The 21,126-nt window shown below is 40.5% G+C and overlaps 1 protein-coding gene across 1 annotated transcript in view; it reads left to right on the top strand.

Moving 5' to 3' along the window:
• LOC129326556 (cilia- and flagella-associated protein 47-like) overlaps positions 1 to 21,126 on the top strand; it is a 286,389-nt gene that overhangs the window by 211,702 nt on the left and 53,561 nt on the right. The window contains exons 16-17 of the mRNA XM_054974773.1: positions 2,938 to 3,099; positions 16,854 to 17,025. Of these exons, the coding sequence (XP_054830748.1) occupies positions 2,938 to 3,099; positions 16,854 to 17,025 (334 nt within the window). The remainder of the gene's footprint in view (positions 1 to 2,937; positions 3,100 to 16,853; positions 17,026 to 21,126) is intronic.

The raw sequence follows: 21,126 nt of genomic DNA, 5'->3' as shown, positions 1-21,126 counted from the left end.
ATTTGTATATTGATTTTAGTTTTGTTTTTATCAATTTTAACTGTTCACCGCCCAGAGCCCCTGGGATGGGCGGTATATAAATTGAATAAATAAAATAAAGAATAAATAAAAACAGAGAATTCCATCCAAACCAAACTGAAACAAGGGACATTGTTGCAACTTAGCCCAACTGAACCAGTATTGCTCACAGAAGCCAGGCAGACAAGGAAAGCACCTACACGGATTGGCCTCTCAGTTTCTCCCCCCAGCTTCACTTCTGCCCCTCTTACCTCTACCTCACTACCCATCTCTTTTCTCTCTTGCCTCTTGGAAAAAAATGCAGGAGAGGACAGGGGAACAGCCAGCCAAGAGACTGAAACCACATTTCCTGGATTTACTTGGATTAACCCAGATTTATCCAGGAGCCTTAATCTGGCTTCCTTGATCAGCTCTGGGATTCTTTAATTTGATCCCGGAAAGCCAGATTGGCACAAATCTAGATATTTCACCTGATTCCCTAATCCAGGTCACATACCCCTACCTCTAACCACTGTTGTCATTGGTACCAGTGAGTCCTTTGTGAGTCCTTTGTTTGAACTGTGTAAAAACCGTTTTTTTATTATAAGCAGTGTCCTTCTATAGTATGCTTTAAACTGGATGGATTCTCTGTGAGTGCATGTTATGAGGCACTTCTTGAAATTTTTAAGACTACTATTACACCGTATTTTGTCATGATACGAATCTTCCTTAAACAAAATGGCACTGACTGATCTTTTTATGGAATTTATAATGTTCTTTATTTAAAGTAAAACTAAAGTCTAGTGGTACCTTAAAGACATTTATTTAAAGGCCAGTTGACTAGCCATTCTCTAGAGGGGTGAACAGCAGGTGAGAGGGCACCTGTTATTTACTTCTTCACATGTGCCCAAATGGTACACTCTCTGTGTCGCCTGACGATGACATCACTTCCAGTGTGACTTGGAAGCAATGATGACACATGAGGGATGATTCTTTAGGAAATGGCCCCAAACATAGCATTTTTGCTATGAAATGATGTCATTGACCGGGGGCACAGGCACATTCGCTCCCATTTTCTCAGCTTCCTTGTCAGGTTTTGGGTGGCCTACATTCTACTGCCAATCTCCAGTGATCAACTGACAAAGGCTACAAGCACCAGGAGATTGCCTTCCATTAATGGGAACCGGTTGTATATATCTAATGCATTCTTATTTTTGAAGGTCAAAAAGTAATTTTTTTTTTTATGCAGCCTTTTGGAATATTACTGTAATTTATACACAAGAAGTGGCTGTGACTTACATTCCAATTAAGTTATGTTAACAGGACTTAAAGTGATTTTTGTATCTAGGGAGAAATTGACTTTCTGTCTCTGTTATATGTCACAATACAACAATACTAGCCTGAGCATGTAGCAGTAATTTCTTTTGCAGTGAGAAGGGGAAAGTTTTGTAGAAGGCCTTAGTGCATGTACAGGGCTAAAAACTTCAGGGCTCATGTAGTTGAGATTTCAGGAGCAGGCCAGCGCCTGTAGATATTGTTAGTTGTATTTCAGTGCACAATCATGCATGTTACAAGAAACATCAAAATCAGTGATAGGTATAATTATGTAGAGTATTGCAGTCTAAAAATGTATTTTTATAACAATTTTAGGAAAATGAGTTTGTATAATAAACACATTATATGGCATGGTTTAGATTCTTGGTTTAGTTCAAAATGGGGAATTGTATGCCCGTGTAATTTTTTCTTTCTAATATATGCATTGTTTCTTAGCCACAGCACAATTAAAGAATTAATTTCTTCTTTCTTCTGGTAACTATTAAGAACATTGGGAACCAGTTTATAAGCTAATAGCCTTCATAAAGAACACTATGTGGGCCGATAAGGGCTCTTCAAAATATGTTAGTCAGTTTTATACAAATGCTTTTGTCAAGGAATGAAAACAACAATCTGCCTTGGTGGTCTTAGTGTAGGAAGGTAATTGAGAAACTTATTGAAGAATTAAATTATTGAACATAATTGAACAGTTATTATTTGTACTGTCATTATTCTAATTTGTTAAGGACCCTTAACTTGAGGGAGAATGGCAATGCAATGTTAATTACAGATTTCATCCCATCAGTTTGCACGTTAATTCATCAAAGGTGGAAAGCAGAATATTACAATCACATTTTTTTCTTATTTTTTTACACAGCATGGCACCTTCATAAACTGTTATGTTGCCTAATGTGCATATTTGTATTGGATGCTATATTATTTCTTCATACCTACTGTCTCTTCAGATAATTTTTAAAATGTTTTAATTGCATTTGGGTTATATTTTATCCTCACTTTTAAAATTACTGTTCTGAAGGGTGTGCTATAAGTTTTGGAGATAAGTAAGCAGCAGCTTACAAAGAAATTTAGACTGCAATGCTTTCCATGGAGTAAGCCCTATTAAATAACATATGACTTACTTTAGAGCAGGCCTACTTGGAATTACTCTCTGAGGATACCAGGTAGGATCCAAAGTATAGGTTGACTTATGATGACAGAACCTTTCCTGCTTTTCCCTTTTATAGCAGGCCCTGAAAAGTCATAGTGCTAGGTTATGAGGCCCCTAGGAACAAAAAGCCACTGGGCATGAGAGGAAGGGGAGTTTGGTAAAATGTTCCTTATCTTGCTTTGGTGCCAGTGGAACTCATGCTCCAATATACTTCCTGTATAAAGCACTAGAGCAAGGTGGAGAAATTTTGCCTTATTCTTCCACCCCACTGCAACTCTTTACTGCTTTTTGTTCATTAAAATGTCATAACTGCTGGCCATGCCTTTTTATGGGGTCACAGAGGCCTGCTTTGGGAAGCAGAAGGCAGGAATATACCATGAATGTTTTCCCTTCAAGAAACTACAATGTCTAATGTGGTAAGATTCTAGGAAAATCTTTTTACTATTTTACTTCTACAGTGGTTCTTTGCTGTCAAGCCCGTAGCAGAGCAGAAGAAAGAGTAGAAGTGCTGCTAACTGGTGTCGTTCCTGGAGTGAGAGGTTCACAAATAGTCAGAGACTCTGCAACCCCTTTGAACGCCAAGTCAGTCACTATTCAAAATGAAGTTCAAGTGACTGAAGGTAAGGAGGAAAAAATTCTAAATTTCTTCATTCTGTTAACTGATTGGCAGTCCTGGGGAAAATTACTACCTGATCCCAAGGTGATGATTGGCTTTACCCTGGACATGTAAGAAGGGGCCACAAGAACTAAGCACTGATGTAGCCCTTCCTGCCTCCCTCTCATGATCTGCCTAGGTTCACAAAATAAGCATTACAGTCAGATGGCCATCTAGCCTCTACTTAAAAACCTCCGAAGAAGGAGAGCCCACCACCTCCCAAGGAAGCCTGTTCTACTGAGGAACCTCTCTAACTGTCAGGAAGTTCTTCCTAATGTTTAGCTGAAAACTCTTTTGATTTAATTTCAATCTGTTGGCTCTGGTCTGACCTTCTGGGGCAGCAGAAAACAATTCCGTGCTATCCTGTATATGACAGCCCTTCAGATACTTGAAGATGGTTATCATATCACTTCTTAGTCATCTCCTGTCCAAGCTGAACATACTGAGCTACTTAAACCTTTCCCCATAGGACTTGGTCTCCAGACCCCTCACCATCTTTGTTGCCCTCCTCTGGACACGTTCCAGCTTATCTATATCCTTCTGAAATTGTGGTGATCAAACTGAACACAATATTCTAGGTGAGGTCTAACCAGAGCAGAGTTGAGCAATACCATCACTTTGGGGTATTAGAAAATTTTCTGAAATGAGCAGTAAGTACACTTTAGAGGATGATGATGTGTCTTCTGCAAAACACAGAGAATAGTCAAGGAAAATATTCTCTGGGATTCAAGTCACATAACCCTTCTGACTATAGAACTATAAACATTATATGAATGTATGTGATGCTGAAAGGACTGTCTCAGAAAAAACTATGTAGTATCTTTTATTTTATAATAATGGAGTAACTTTGATGGTTAGAAATATATCAAATAAGTTATTTTAAACATCATTTCATCTAATTCCCTAAATAGTGTGGTATTTAAGTGGAATTGAGTAAAGTACATTTAACGCACCAGAGTGACAACATTTTGAAATATTATGATTACTGATATGTCAGGGTAATAATTTATCGTTATTAACTCAATATTCTGTTATGTATTGCATGGCACAAATTTGGGATATCACAGCTTTTCAGACAAGTACTATGATAATCAAGTGTTTTGACACTAGCAGTAGGATCAGTAGCAATTTTCATACTTCTGTCAATGACATTATTATGCTATTCTTGGATGAATGTAGAGGAATGTAATGTCTGTCAAGAAATCAAACTTTGTGGTACTTTCAGTATTCTTCAGGCAGCCAGCAAAAACATAAATAAAAGTGCTCTGAGATCATAATAATGACAAGCTGCATTTTATTTCCCCCCTCTGCCTTTGAAAATGACAACCAATGTATGTGACTATGTATGCATGCATGATACATAGTAAGTATTTTTATATCCAAGGATAGATAATGATAATTATAGAGAGTGCACATTTAAATAGCCTCTACATTGATTCAGTATTTAAATTATTTAGACATGAATACATTCTTGCATTACAAAACTTTTCTAGGTCTTACTGGAATTTTAATTAGGTAAAATCAGCATGATTTGAAATTAAAGCAAGAATTATTTCAGTTCATTAACAAAAACGAGTTTGAGAATGGCTGAATCCCAATGGCTGGATTCAGTGAAATAATAATGTCAACATTTGAGTCTTAGAATTTATCATACAGGATTTGATTTTTTAATAAAAGCTGCCACACTGTCTTTGCTGCTATTTAAAACATGTAATAATTGCCATGTATCTTACACTACTCAGTACTTTATTAATATCATTACTTAACATTTATCAAGTGCCTAAAGCAGCTTGGTGTGGAAAATAGAAGAAATCAGTGTGGCACACACTTACCATAGTATGATGAGATAAGAAAAGGAAGAGAAGAAACAATAAGTGAGAGGCTGAGCGAAAAGACAGAAAAAAATACCATCGTCACAAATATGAACACATTTCATACTCTGGAGATTAGATTTGTTCACTTATTATTAGTTCAGAATTCAAGCCAGTTGGAATGATTGAAAGAGTAGACTATAAATTTATGTAAATAAATAAATAAAACCCTCCAAGAACTAGTCCATCTATGGCTAGAACTACAAAGACCCTGCAGTGATCTCTGCCTGTACAAATACATTTTAAAACTACCACAATCCCAGAAATTGCTGTGTGCTTGTTGCAGCCAGAGCTCTGGAAGGATCAGTTCACATACTACAATTTTTAACAGAGATGGTAAGAGTGAAGATAAGTACTGTTATGTATGATCTGAATTAAAAATGTTTCTAATAAGGAAAAAATCCTAGGAGAGAGGCATAGCACAGTTCTTAATGTATTTCATGCTGACCATTTTTTCCCAGTACTGGGCCTTAATTGGTAACTGCATTTCCCTGGGTAATTCTGTAGATCTTAAATTTGAAAGTTCTAAATTTTCTCCTTAAATGTTTTTTCTGTTTGAAGGACAGCTATTCTCTAACAGAAATACCACTAATGGTATAATGAACTAAATGAATTAAAATATATTGTACACCAAGACTAAAATGGTAGTTATTATCTATCATGAAGACAAGGACACAGCCTTATGGTAACTTTATTGTAACCACAAAGATACTGAAAGAGGTATCTTTGAAATCTACATGGTGCCAGTAAAAGCCAAACTGATCTGGATATGGATAGTGAAACTTCTATTCCTTAAGAGGCCAATGGAGAGGGTCAATATACTTCACATACACACCCATATAGCTTAGTAGTACTGAAGATAGCAAGAATGTGCTGAAAGGTGGGTGATCCAGTTTATGTATTGGGGTTGACACTCAATGCCTTAATAGACTCTGACTTTTTGGCCTGTTTGGGGCTCTATGTCAAGTGATGGTTCCTGGATCACCTGGGAGCCTGGTTTGCTGAGAGGTACAGTGAGGAGGAGACAGCTACAGCAGCAGCGTTGGGACGCATCTGGCTTTTAGGAGGGTTCCATTGCTATGCAGGGCTCTCCCTGCAGCTCCCAGCCTGTAGGCCAATCAGAGCTCAGCTGTCTGGGCTGGGGCAGGGCACAGAAACTGGACCTAGGAAGAAGAAATTTTCTTTCAGGTCTGCTCACGTAGGATTTAAATAAGGCCACCTTTTCCAGTTTGCTCCTGTTTGCCCACTAGCCCTTCGTCTTTGACAGTTTTTTGGGGTTGCATCGTTTCAGGTTCCTATTCAGTAATGGCTCGTAATTTCTAGTCTATTTGTCACAACTGGGTGTGGTGGTATAGGCATTGGGTTGAATCTATTTGGAGGAAAGCAGAGCCAGCGTGCCCGCTTCCCCCATCTTTGAAGATCCCTTTTAGGGATCTTGGGGTGAGGGCTGGTGGCAACTTGCTCAGCTCAGGGACTCTGGATGCTCTCATTCCCAGATGGCAGGGAGAACCACACAGTTGCTTACATCCATGTGGAATCCAATGTCCTGCTGTCCCATGGAAAACGACCCCCCTTCCAAGCACACAGGATGCAGGTTGTGGGAGTGAGGGTTGTCATTGGCTGGCAGGCGGGTCACCTGATCCCTGGATCCATTGTCTTATGCTACACCATGGTTCTTACAACTGTCACTAATAAAGTTGTGGCCATTCTTAAACTCCAGTTGGGTGTTTCATTATTTCTCACCCTCGTCTATTTCTTAGACATTGGACCAGTAATATGTTCTTTGATCAGCTTCTGGAAACCACTGGCTCAGCTGGCTGCTGGAGAATCACTAGGTCTTTCAGAGGAAGATGGTGACATGCCCCCTTACCTAATCTGCATCTCATTGTCGTACATGGCCATCTAATGTCTGTTTGATATTGTAGTGACCTTGTAGTTTGAGTCACAATGGTAGTAATCTGTGATGAGCCATAGTTATAGTTATATCTCCTGACATAGATAAGGACATCTGGGTTGGGCTCCACCTTTTCAGCATCATCCATTCTTTGGTTAATCTTCAGTCAGATAATGGTGCATATGGTCTAACAGAGTTTCAACAGCCTGCTCCTTAAAAGCTCAGCAGAACCTTACTTGTGTATGATATGATTTGTTGAGTCAGGACGGAACTTGCATGATAAAAATCATCCTCCATAATCTGTTGTAATACATCCTTTTTCTGACCTAATAATCTTCTCCACCTGCCTGTTGCTGGATGGAAGTGCACTGATATCATATAACATACCAGATCATCGTAAAGGAATGTCCAAATTTTCTCCATGGTAAACTGGCCCTACTACCTTACATGATAGCATCTGGCATTGAGTTGAAAAAAGTCAACCTAGGACTTTAGTAATAACGGAAGATGTTATTGGTGAAACAAGAATCACTTCCAGATATTTAGAATATGAGCCAATCACTGTCAAGAAGCTCAGCCTCTAGAATGGGCCAGCAAAGTCAATATGAAGTTGTGACCATGGCGTTTTTGCTGCTCACTGCTGCACCAGGATATGGCAAACGTAGCCTTGAAATCGCCAAGGTACGTGACTGGAGGCTTTTAGGGTGATGAGACTTTTGTCTGGGAGAAAGAAGCCCTTATGAACTAATAGTTCATGTTGTTTTGATGCTAATGACATGAATTTCTCCTCAAGCTTCTGTTGGTTAGAAGTAAACAGTTCCAACCATTGTCTGAAAGTGGCAATAATGAATGTCTGACCGTAGATGTAGACATGGATTTGTTCTTGCCAACTAATATGGTGATAGCCTCATCAGTTCGGACATAATTGTCTTCTGTTGCAGGGCTTTTTTATGGGAAGAGGTGGTGGAACTCTCAAGTGGGAAATGAGGGAGAAACACATGGGATTCTTTGAAATAATATTATTTTCATGCTCTATGGACTTACATCAACTTTAAAGCAGTTTCCAAACTTGAGACATGTCACCAACTTCCTCAGTTCTTTTTTGGGTCTCTACCACGGAATGATGACCTTGAAGCAACCATGTTTTAACATACTTTGTTGGATCAAACACTGTCAAGCGAGGTCCAACAATTCTTATAAACAATAAAGATGTTATGGTTTTGACTGACAAGGAGGACCTTTCTGGAGTGACAATCAGGTTCATCTTGGAAAATCCTCTTTCACACTCACTGGAGGAAATAGCTACTGTATTGAGGGTGCGCCAAATCCGAGACAGTTCCTTGGGCATCTCTTCTCTGAGTTTTAGATGTTCTCTGAAGGCTTGAATGGCTTCTTTTTCATTGAGCTGAAATCTTCTTGCCTGTGTGCTTATTTCATCTTTCCCATAGAGAACGTTGTCCCTTGGGTTTGCTGACCAGTTCTTAGAATCCAGAACTCTTCCACACCTTGACAGTTGTCTTCCTTTGAAAGCAGTCTTTTCTGAAGAGAAATTTTAAGTTGTTCATAGAATGCAACTGGGGACATTGGTAGGTCATCAACTCTGTTTTTTCTATACAGAGGGACAGCCTTAAATTGCAGATCTTCCGTTGACTTGAGTGCTTCCTAATAATAAGGACCTGGAACTGTGCTTCTCTTCCCACAAACATCAACAAGACACTCAGTCTTGCAGTGGGCTTTATAAAGATCAATATTTCTCCACTGCAAATCTAAGGTCAACTCTGTCAGTTCTTGCACAGCATCACAAATCAAGCCAAGATCCATAATAAATTCAACCAATGTGATCTTTCTGTGAAGACCTTCATATGTGATCTTCTCTTTTCTGTCTCGACAATCTTCTGATCTTTTTCAAAATGAAGCACTAGGGCTTCATAATCCTGCCAACTAGCCAAAACAGTTCTGTAGATGCAATCCATCTTGTAGACAGAATCCTTCCAATTTTTAAAATCTCCATCTCCAACATAGCTGCACATGACTTGAGCTGACTTGCATTTTTGGGAGATGAATGATACATGACATACAACTTGTTAAAAAAACTCTTAAATCTATTGATGCGAGAAACTTCTTTGACAACATCATGTACTGATAACTGCAGCCTATGGCTAGCACAATGCTGTATAACAATGGCAGAGAATCTGTCTTTGAAAACTTTTGAAACTCCTCCATGGGATCTCAGCATCACTGCCGCACCATCACATGTCAATGAAACTAGATTTTCCTGTAAGAATTCTTCAGTGAACCCTAGTGACTCAATATGAGACTTCAAAGTTTGATATATACCATTTGCTGTTATGTCTTCCAGCTCTATCAAACCAGTGAAGAGATTTACAGGCTCTTCCATGTCTATTTCCTCAATGCAGATGTGAATATATACTATCAGTACAGATTTCTGACTTACAGTTGTAGATTCATGGAGTATCAGTGATCTTTCTGATCAATGTGGTTCTCATTTCACTGCCAATGTGATTTATGATATTTATAAAGGCATTAGTTGAGTGCAAAATTCTCCCCATATCAACACCATTTAATTCTTGTAAATCAATTTCAGCTTCAAAATCATTCTTTTTAGTCACCTTATATGCAGTACATAATATCTTATTGGTAATTTCCTTCTCTCTAGCTAGTGACTTCAGATATACTGTTTCAAGCCTTTCCTTTTCCCCTCTTCATTTATCTTAAGTGCAGCTTTATGACTTGCACTTTCTCTATGGTCAAAAATCTTTTTCCTCAAAGACATTAGTTGTTTCCTAATTTCACCGTAAGATGTTATCTCACAATTTACCCATTCTCTAAAAAGTCACATGCTCACATTCTTCTCTGTGCCTAAGCATTCACCATTCTTGCACACTGAGCAACCTAACTTGCCATCATGAAAAATTAACCAACCTTTCCCCCTCCACCACAAAACCATCCTTCTGCTCTACAGTCCAACAACTGGGCTAGAGGCTTCCACTAACTTCAGAGACTGAAGTGGAACTCCCTGAGTCACTTGTTGCACTTTGAAGTTCTGAACCTGAAGTACTGAAAGTTGAAATTCCAGCTGGATTGATTGATGTTGATGAAGGGCCTTCATTTGCTTGGCACTTCCTTGTAGCCTCAGCAAAAAAAGTCCAAAATCCTTTTCATGGTTTTTGTCACTAGTCCGAAAGAGATTTAAAACAGGAGCAGTTCCAAATGAGCAATCACAGTAAAATCAGTACAGAGTCTTTCTGCCTCTAACTTGCTCTCTGGGTACCCAGATACAGATTTATGTTGTCATGTTGTCTGTTTCTCTAGGTTGACTGGGGAAGACACAGCTATTTTCAAGAGGTGCCGGAATGCCATTCCACAGCGTTTCGGCTGAAAAAAAGCCCTGGTCATAACCTAGCTTAGGCTGGAAGAACCTTCCTCCAGCATAAGTGGCTCTTCCACTGGAGAAAGACCTGTTTAAGTTGGAGGAAAGTTTCAAGTTCTGCTTAATGGAATACAGGCCATTTTCTCAGTAACGCCTACAAAATTTCCACATTGCGGATTAGGGGCAGAGAGCTTACTTAAGGCCTTCTAGGGAATCTGTGGCAGAAGTTAAATTTGAACTGAGGGCTTCCCAACCCAGTTTATTCTTAGATACTACATTACTCAACCTCATTAAAAAGAGTCTAGCTAGCACACATCAAATCTCTCCTTTCCTCCCAGAAGCAAAGGACAGCACTTCCCCCTCCTGTGAGTAATAACTACTGAATAAAATGGGAGTTACTTCTGAATAGATTAGCTTAAAATTGTTCCCAGTGTGTCAGACTTTACAATATTACATGACTTTACAATATGATTACATGACTTTATGGTATGGTTACATGATTTGTCTTCCAAATGGGCCGCTGGATAGTGTTTTCAGAATTTTGGCCATTAGGAAATATGCCATGATGCTATGCAGCAATGTCTGTGAGGTTTAATCTTCCTTAGCCAGTTAATAATTTTTCCACCTGTACTTGGGGTGTCACTTTTGTCCCTCATTATCATTTATAATATATTCTTTATCACTTTCTTCAGTTGATCTCTTCCAAATAATTTTTATTTTTTTTATTTTTATTTATATTCAATTTATGTTCCGTCCTCCCCACATCAGCAGGCTCTGGGGCGGATGCAAAGCTGGAAACATTAAACCAGTCAAACCATATTTTTTCAAATGCATTTGCAATTAGTCAAGATGAAGTTGCTTTTTCTTTATTGTGCACTTCAAAAATTCTGTTCTGGTTTGAGATTCCAGAATGAATACAAAAAAGGAAAATAAAACCAACCCAAAACGTTTTAAGAAATATGCATAAAATTATACTCTTAGAAATGTAATTTGCACCATATCTGCAATTCTGATGCCCAGTGACAGCCAGTTGATTTGAAGTTTTGCAGATGGGGCTAATAATTAAAATTTAAGATAAGCAGCTGGTTATAAGGTTTTTATAGAACCACCACAGGCATTGGATGAAACTGCTATATTGCAGCATACTTATGTTCAAGCTCTTTCTGAAAATTAATCAGCAGAATATCAATTTGGCAGAACATTTGCTCCAATGACTTTATTTGAAGCAAGTAACAATAAGCACAAACAGTTTTCTGTTCCTCCTGGTAACATAACTTTTGTCACGAAAGAGCTCAACTGAGACTTATTCAGACTTTTGCCAATGTCCATCTTTTGCCAATCGAGTCTGTTCACAGACTCATGACCCAGCACATGTTGAGCATATTGTATACTTATGCCCTGAGACTAGTGTGTTTCCATAACCCAGAAGTGAGTTGCAGCCACTGTTGTGGTAATGAGTAGGGAATGGGAGGAGGAAAGAAGAGAGATGAGGGGCATTTCTGAGGTAAAGTGCCCTCTGGACTTAAGGTTGTCCAAATCTCTTGCTTCTCCATATATTTGTTTAAATCCCCTCAGCTGCCCACAATCAGTAAAAAGGGAGACACAAGCTGTATCTAACTGGTTGGTAATGTGTGTAAGTGTTGTCACTACTCCCTTTTTATTGTGTGGTTAGATTTGGGCCTCAAACCCTCATTATTTCACCCTCTGGGTAGGAAACGCTGCCACCAGGAATTCAATTCCAATCTGGTTAATTAATTTCCCCCTGAATATTGTGCCCAAACATTAAGACTCCTTCGTGGGGACTATGTGGCCCTGAGGATGAGACTGGTATATAGAAATCACTTATAAATCTTGGGTGAACAAAAATAAAATAAACCTTTATTAATACATGAAGTGTATTGGTTTCAGGATGTTGGATAATTTTTCTTTAGAAAATAAAACTGTGTACGTTATTCTTCTGACTTAGGTGTCACAATCACTTCTCTCTTCTTTCATTCAGATTTCTGTTAGCTTATTCATCTCACTCTTCCATGATACACTGTCAATATCAAGATCTGATTCTTGCTAGTCCTCAGTATGCCCTGTATGAGTATTTTATTTCCCCCCTAGAATCCCAATGCCTTTCACAGCACTATTTTGGATTCTAATTGGAAGACACTCTGTTAATTCCTGACAGCTTGACTGTTAATTCCCAATTCACACAGCTAACTACCTCTCTTCACACACACTTCTCAGCTCCGCCCATACTCTCAGTCATCAACCAATCACCTCACTCACTCATCCCTCTCTTTCACCCCCCTTCTTCTGTAATGCACCAAACATATAGAGAAACACGCACATCTAACTTCAAACCATTACAGTTGTGTTCCCTAAAGAGTTCTTATTTGTGACCCTACACAAATAACATGGTAGTTATTGGTGAGGTAAATATAAGCTCCTTCATATAGCTGTTTTGACTTGACAGGCAAGATACAGGTGGAACTGAACAACAAACATTTACTTACAAAATATAAGATGTAACACAATAAAGATTTTGTGTGAAATAATCAGTTTCACATGTGCAACTGGTTCTCAACTGGACTTCCCAAAAGTTATATTCCTCCCCCCACCCCTCGTGAGTTAACACACTGAACTGAGCCTTAGTTAACAGAATACAAACACTGAGGGCAGAATCATTTGATTCCTTTTTCTCCAGATAGGGCTCCTCAACATTTAAGGTCCAATGTAACTTTTTAACCAAAGCTTAAATATACTCAGATTTCAGGCCACTCTTTCACTTTACAGAGAGATTCTGTTCATAGAACCTGAACCTGAAAAGCTAAAATTGATGGGCTATTTACAGTGTGTTTATGTAATTAAAAACAGGATTCCTTCCCTAACCTGACCCCAAGTAAAAGCCAAAATGAAAAAGTCTGACTAAGCTTATGCTGTTAGCCATAGCCACCAAAAGCCCTATCTGATGGGAAAAGTGTCTCTCCTGCCTACGTAAACTGAGGCTAACTCACTCATCCCATTCAGTGAAGTTCCAGGGGCTCTTATTGGCTGGCAATCTCTGGGATTTGCAAATGGTTTAAATCACCAGGATTGGATCAGAACTCTGGAAAGTAGATGAGACTTTGGGGTTGATTGCCACAGATACCCTGATTATAGAACTTCTGCTGACATCTGAAAGTGTATGGCATAGACACAACCAATATACTGAAAAAATTAATATGTATGAAAAGTGTGTTCTTCTGCACTTACTATTTAAATTTTTGTAATTTTTCTGCTTTTTAAATGAAGTTCTTATTAACCTCCAGTGTTTTCTATAGTGTTTCCCTTTTGCATCCCATCTAGGGACCTTGAGAACTTCCTGGAGTGTTCATAATTTGATTTTCGTCACATAGCTTTCCTATGTTTGTAGTAATGACATATACCCCTTTTTGCTTTTAGCTGTTGTCAGCATGTGTCAAGTAGTTTTCTAGACACTAATCCTAAAATATTAACATATTCACAAAGTGTTTTATATAATATGATGATGTGCTTGTCTTTTGGGTTTGCAGCACTCTTTGAAAATCTAATTACATTTTTATGTTTTGGACAGTCCTAGATTTGCCATGGAGATACACAATTACCTATGGGACTAGCAAAGAGAGATGATTTTGTCTACTTTCACCTGGCACTTACAAAACATACTGTTTGTCCTCAGGTTCTGCAAATATTAAAATACTTTGCGAGTGCTTAGCAGGAACATAGTGCAGTTAATAAAACAAAAACCCCTCAGAAAAAAGGAAATGTATTATTAATGAAGGAAGACATGGGCCATAAATAAATGGAGGAAACAAAAAATATATAATCCTTTAAGACATTTATTGAGAGATTATACAATACAATTACGAGCTCCGAATGTATAACCCAATTACCAAAAGCAGCTCTTCTTCATATTTGAACTGTGTGAACTATACAATCAAAATTTTGTGTAGTATTGAAGGATTTGATTGCTGAAGGAAACATCTGCTCAGCAGAAGTAATTTTGACTCTGTGGTAGGTTCAAATGATGTCATCTTTTCTCCCTCCTGCTAAGTTTCATTTTTATGTTACAATCTGTGTGGTGGCATTTTGTGCTAAGAAATAATTACAAGCTTTCAACTGTGTCCTACTGTGAGTGCACCACTTCAGCAACACAATTAGCAACAGATAAGTTGGAAAGAGGCATGAAATGGTATTCATATTTTAATGACATGGTATGCATACCACTGAAAGGAGGAGACCATGATTCCAAGAAAGGTCTAAATCAGTAGGTCCCAAATATTTTAACCCAAGAACTCAGAGTTTTGTCTTACCCATAGAAAATAGTGACTCCCCCCCTCCATGACCTGCATTTACTATTAATTTTTAATGCACTAGTTCAGAATGGCCTGTCCTACTAATATGTTCAGCTACTGCTAGAAGCAGCTATTTAACAGCTACTTAAACAATACAAAAGAGAACCATTTTGTGCTCACATCAAAGCATCAGTCACAGGAGAAATTCATTATATCTTTCTATATAGCATATTCATTGGGTGACATTTATTCTAGAAATACTGTGGTGAAATTACTAAGAAGAGATTAAAATGACTGGATGCATTTAAAATACTGTTACTGTATAGTCTCATGCCTCATATCCTTTTGCAAAAATGTGTCCATGTTAAATGGCAAGTGACTTACCATGCTGTCCTGTAGAATGTAGCATTGTATGCTAATATTCAATAGATCACAGTGACTGGGTTGCTCTGCTGTATGCAAAACCCTGACCATTAATCAGTGTGTGCGTGCATGCATGTGTGCGTGTGTAATTATGGCATTACCACATGATTCATGGCCACTGGTTTATCATCTTATATAACTGTCATGGAGCTGCATTATCAGAAACTTTTTGTGATATTTCCCTTTGGTATCCTAGAACACTAAGTGTTATAGTTAAACAAGCAACAGAGCCCAATGTAAAAACAAATACAATGGGCTCTAGTAGCGGGGCTTTAGGAAGGCCATGCCAGCACGGGCCTCTGAAGGCTCCACAGCCGGTGGAGGTAGTGGAAAGGTTGCATGGGGAGGGAGCCCCCCACACTCTGCAGGCAAGCCTCTGAGGGCCACAGAGCCAGCAGAGAGGCATAGCACAGCCCCACAGCTGGCAGAGGCAGCCGGAAGGCATCCCCCCTACACTGTGCTTCCCTGCTGGCTCTGCAGGCAGGCCTCTGAGGGCCACAGAGCTGGTGGGGAGGCAGAGCACAGCCCTGCAGCCAGTGGAGGTGGCAAGAAGGGAGCCTGCCTTCTCCCTGCCCAGCTGATCGGCAGGCAGGCTCTGCCACTGCCCCCCCTTACCTGCGGATCAGGTGGGCAGGTAGAAAGCCTTCTCCCTGCCCAGCTGAGCAGTGGGCAGGCGAGCTCTGCCACCTCCCCTTGCCTGTGGATCAGCTGGGCAGGTTGAAAGCAGCGGTTTGTCCACCTTCTCCCTACCCAGCTGAGAAGCCCCAAGGCAGTGGAAAGGCCTGGTGCCATGGCACCAGGCCTTCCCACAGCTACAGTGGGGAGGCAAACCATTTTGCGTTCATTTCTTATCCTCGCGTTCTGTGCATGTGTGGGCATAAGAAGTGAGTCATCAGCAACAGAGTTTGCCTTTTATGTCTTAGGATGGAACCAGTTGAGGATGGAACCAGTTGTTTATATAAAGAAAAGAATAGTATTATTGAATTTGAAGGTGTAGACAATTCTGGAAAAAAACAATAATTTACACCCGGGAGGTACCATATTTTTTATTTTGCAATGTTGAAAGGGAAGCTGAAGCAAAAAAGGATGAAGAAAAGGAGAGATTATTTATTTCAAATATTTAGATTAGATGTTTCCTCAACCTGGACCTGAGAGAGTTCGCAGTAATGTATACAATATTATAGAAGTATAAAACTATTAAAACATCAGTAAGATTACATTAGTCACATATCTAATGTATAAAGTCAGAAGTAGGGGTGTATCAGAACCAGTTTGGTGTAGTGATTAAGAGCGCGGGACTCTAATCTGGAGAGCCGGGTTTGATTCCCCACTCCTCCACTTGAAGCCAGCTGGGTGACCTTGGGCTAGTCACAGTTTTCTAGAGCTCTCTCAGCCCCACCCTCCTCACAGAGTGTTTTGTTGTGGGAATAATAATAACACACTTTGTAAACCGCTCTGAGTGGGCATTAAGTTGTCCTGAAGGCATTATATAAGTCAAATATTGTGATGATGATGATGATGATGATCTAGGATTTGCGATCAAGCAAAATAGCCAGATTTATTTTCACCATAGCAAATAATGGCTGAATAAATTTGGTATTCTCTATATGTATTTGACAATCTTGAGAACTTCAAGATTCTAATTATTATTGTATAAAAATTTCGGATGAGCTTAAGATTGACTTGATTTAGCAACTATGTTCAGAATTAACTGTTCCTTATTAGCTGACCCTTCTGTTACCAGAATCATTTTTTAAAAAATCTTTCCTTGTATTAAAATCAGCTTTAAAATTTCAAAGGAATATATACTACATGCACTTTATCTTGTCTTTTTAGGATTCCTTACAGCAGATGAATTTTTGTATGAAATTAAGTTTGAATCTGAAAGAGTGAAATCTCAGCTAGGGTCTACGGTAGCTATAAACCTGATGGAGAAACAGTGGGATCCAAAAACTGGAATTGTGACCTTGATCTTCAATACAGTGTTTGCTCCTAACAAGCCAATGAGGTATGTGTGTACTTAGGAGCCTTCTGAAAGCAACATCTGTTGTCATAATTTCAGAAAAGCACCACCTACCCAGCAACAACTTGTGAGTACAGGCATATCAGTTTGTTCCAAAGCTCTCTGGCTACAAAAGCCATCCACCTTCATTTAATAAAAAGGACAACTGTGTGCATGCCAAGAGGTGACTGGGAAAACCTGCTTGCACAAGAAGTCCATATGCTCTTGAATGCATACAGGGCTCTGCACCAGCAAAAAGAAACACTGCTTTTATTTCCACACTGTTTATTTTGAAAATAGCTGATTGTGGTCTTTATGTTTCTGATGGATATATATATATAGGATATCTATAATCAATCTAAGTGGAGTTGAATTATTTTGAAAATATGTTACTTCCCATTATGTAAAAAAGAGTAGTTGGTACCTCTCCTATATCACTGAAGGGAGAAAAATACAAACAAAAGTTAAGTTAAGAGACTTTGCATAAAGTTAGACTTTGATCTAGGAGATTCATATCCAGCCAAGGAGTTATTGGATAATCTTGGACAGGCCGTCATCACTCATCCTGCGTTCCACAGTTTTGTAAAAATGAACAATTTTTGACAAAGACTTTCAACAAATAATTTCATGAAAAGGATATATGTTATTTGTATCTTGAGCTTCCTTTACCCTTCTAAGGAAATGGGGGTTATTTTGACCCAAGAAGTCATGGGAAAAAATGGGTCTACACATTTAAAACTTTCTACAGACACCAGTCTCCTGTTATGCTTTCTCCTCAAAGAATTCCAGTGCCCTGAAGTCCCTCTCTTCCCTCCACATTTCCTTTCTTTTATAAGTTTGGGGTTCATCAAAAGTGTAAAGGGGTCATTCTGGCCCCCAATAGACTTGACTTGAAAGTAAAAGTACTTTGCATAAGAAAATGGGGGTTCTAGTGACCCCAACAAATATTGAAAAATGATTTTAGCACTCAGGGCTCGCACGTCAATTGAGGCTGGGCCAGCCACTGCCTTGAGCGTTAAGGTGCCGAGGGGGCACTGGGGTGAGGGCACGCGCCACAGAGCTCATTTGCCCCGTGCTGCTGTGCCCGACCAGGAGCTCTGTGTTGCTGCTGCCGCCGCCCAAGGTGGTGCGCAGAGCAACTGAGCTGGAGGGAGGATGTATGTGCGCCACCCCGGCTGCCTGCTGCTCCTGGCCCGCAGCAGCTGTGACTGGCCAGGAGCGCAAGCTGGTGGCAGCAGCGTGGGGCAGCTGAGCAGGCAGCCTCCCAGCCCTCCCGCTCAGTTGCTCTGTGCTGCTGCTGCCGCCGCCACCACCAACCCACAGGTGTGGGTGAGGTGCAGCAGGCGGCCAGGGCAGCATGGGGCAACTGAACGGGAGGGCTGGGAGGCCACCCGTGCTCTGCCCTGCCCTGCATAATGATGTCACACACAATGACGTCATCATGCGGTCCGGGTGCGCGCACACGCAGAGCACACACGCACCAACACCCCTGAAGCTGCCTCAGGCACCAGAAATGCTGGCGCCAGCTCTGTTAGCACTGTTTCCATGTATAAATAGATGGACCAACACATACTATCTCCTTTTTATAGGGAGGTGGAGCAAATAGTGAAAACTAAAATTTCCATAATTTATATCCATAAATATTTGTTGGGCAAAAATATAACACTTTTGGCTTTGGGGGTTTACACTACTTTTGGAATTAGGGGTCACAGTGACCCCCAAGGAAACTGCTGTTTGCAACCTGAATTTTTGTGTATATAGTAGGAGCAAGTAAAAGTTCTATACCTGAGCTCTCTCAAAGCTTCCCTTATGTCAATAGCCACATGGAAAAGCTCAACAGTTTTGGAAAATGGGGTCATTCTAGCCCCTTGCAAGCCAAGGCTGGGCATGTTTGTAGGCAATCTTGAACCTCTTCACATTTTTCAGACTTGAAAGTGCCATTCAGCCTGGAACATTAGATAACTCCTAGCCATTTATTTACTGAGCTGATTGTTTTGCTTTGTTGTGCTCTATCAAAGCTTCCCTTCTGCCCCATAGCTACTTTGAAAAGCTCAAATTGAACAGTATTGCAATTTTGGGAAATGGGGTCATTCTATTCCCTTTGCAACACAAATCTGGGCATGCTTGTAGACATCATATGAACCTCTTTGCATTTTCCAGACTTGAAGGAGCCATTCAGCCTGGAACTTTAGATAACCCATAGCCATCTGCCCACTGAGCTGATTGTTTCCCTTTGTTATTCAGGAAGAGCGCTTAATTGTAAGACTCTTACAGGAGCAGCTTGAGGGCAGGTTACAAGAAGGCTAGCAGAAAGAAGCAGATATTTTCTTTTTGTTAACCCTTTAACTAGCAGGAATTGAATGCCCCTTTCCATTGCAAGGGCCTGTTATGTGCCTATTTTTCCCTTGTCCTCAAGAATAACTTTCAATGCAGGACAAAGAAGAGAAAAATTTGGAATTGTGGTAAAAAATATCGCTCATTGAAGACATCAAATCCTCACAAAAATGTAATGGGGTAAAATTGACCCATCCACTTTTAAAGCACAAGAAACAGTTCATTTTAAAGAAAGCAATCATTTTTAATACTGAAACTGCTACCATGTGTTACTTGCTCGCTGCTACCAGTAGGTGTTAGTCGGCCACATGGTGACAACTGCGGGCGACTTGCACATGGTGGCAACTGTGGGCAAGTCACACATGTTGGCAAATGTGGCCGTGTTGCACATGGTGGGCAAGCCACACATGGTGGCAACGGCGGGTAAGTCACACATGGTGGCAACTGCGGGCAAGTCACACATGGTGGCTGTTTCAGTATTATTACAGTTAAAAATTACTTATTTTTATTTATTTATTTTATTTCTTTCAAATTTCTATTCCGCCCTCCACACGAGCGGGCTCAGGGTGGATAACAACATATTAAAATACAATAAAAATTCATCTGCATTAAAACATCATTAAAACAGCAGTGTATTAATACACATTTAAAACAGGATGGTGGACAGCCTTCACAGGGAGGGTTAAGATTTTATACACCCCTTTTTTCAAGACAGTGGAGGCCCAGCTTCAGCCATATGCCTGGTGGAACAACTCTGTCTTGCAGGCCCGGCGGAAGGATAGTAGGTCCTGCCGGGCCCTGATGTCAGCAGACAGAGCATTCCACCAGGTGGGAGCCAGGGCCGAAAAGGCCCTGGCTGTAGTCGAGGCTCAGCGGGCCTCCTTGGGGCCAGGGACCACCAACAGCTGTTTGTCCCCTGATCGGAGTGTCCTCCAGGGAATATATGGGGAGAGGTGGTCCCATAGATACTCTGGTTCCAATCCTCACAGGGCCTTACAGGTCAGTACCATAACCTTGAATCTGATCCGGTACTCCACTGGCAACCAATGCAGCTCACGTAGGATCGGTGTTATATGTGCCTTATTTGGCACTCTTGTAATAAAAAGTGCCACTGCATTTTGTACCAGCTGTAATCTCCGGGTCAGGCTCAAGGGCAGCCCCACATAGAGCAAGTTACAGTAATCTAGCCTAGAGATACCCATTGCTTGGATCACTGTAGTTAAGTCACGGGTTGACAGGTAAGGGACAAGTTGCCTGGTCTGCCGCAGATGGAAAAAAGAGGACCTGACAACCACTGTGACCTGTGTCTCCATTTTCAGGGAGGCATCCAAGATCACCCCCAGGCTCTTAACCCTCGGAACTGGCACTAACGGTGCCAGGAGGGCCAGGAGCTGGAGTCCCGAACCAAATCCCCCGTGGCTCAAGTATGGGACCTCTGTCTTTGTCGGGTTCAGTTTCAGCCGATTCTGCTTCAACCAACCAGTCATGGCTGCAAAAGCATGTTCCAGGACATCTGGGGCTGAGTCGAGCAGACCGTCCATCATCGGATACAATTGGGTGTCATCTGCATATTGATGACACCCAAATCTGAATCTTCACACCAACTGGGCAAGGAGGCGCATATAGATATTAAACAATAATGGGGAGAGTATTGCTCCCTATGGGACCCCACACACCAAAGGGTGGTGGGATGACCATTTCTCCCTAAGTGCCATCCTCTGTCCCCGACCATGGAGAAAAGAGACAAGCCACTGTAAGGCAGTCCCTCATATC

Source organism: Eublepharis macularius, chromosome 3 (genome assembly GCF_028583425.1).
Source record: "Eublepharis macularius isolate TG4126 chromosome 3, MPM_Emac_v1.0, whole genome shotgun sequence".
NCBI lineage: Eukaryota > Metazoa > Chordata > Lepidosauria > Squamata > Eublepharidae > Eublepharis > Eublepharis macularius.
The sequence above is the reverse complement of the archived record's forward strand: the minus strand, read 5'-3'. Positions and strand labels throughout refer to the sequence as shown.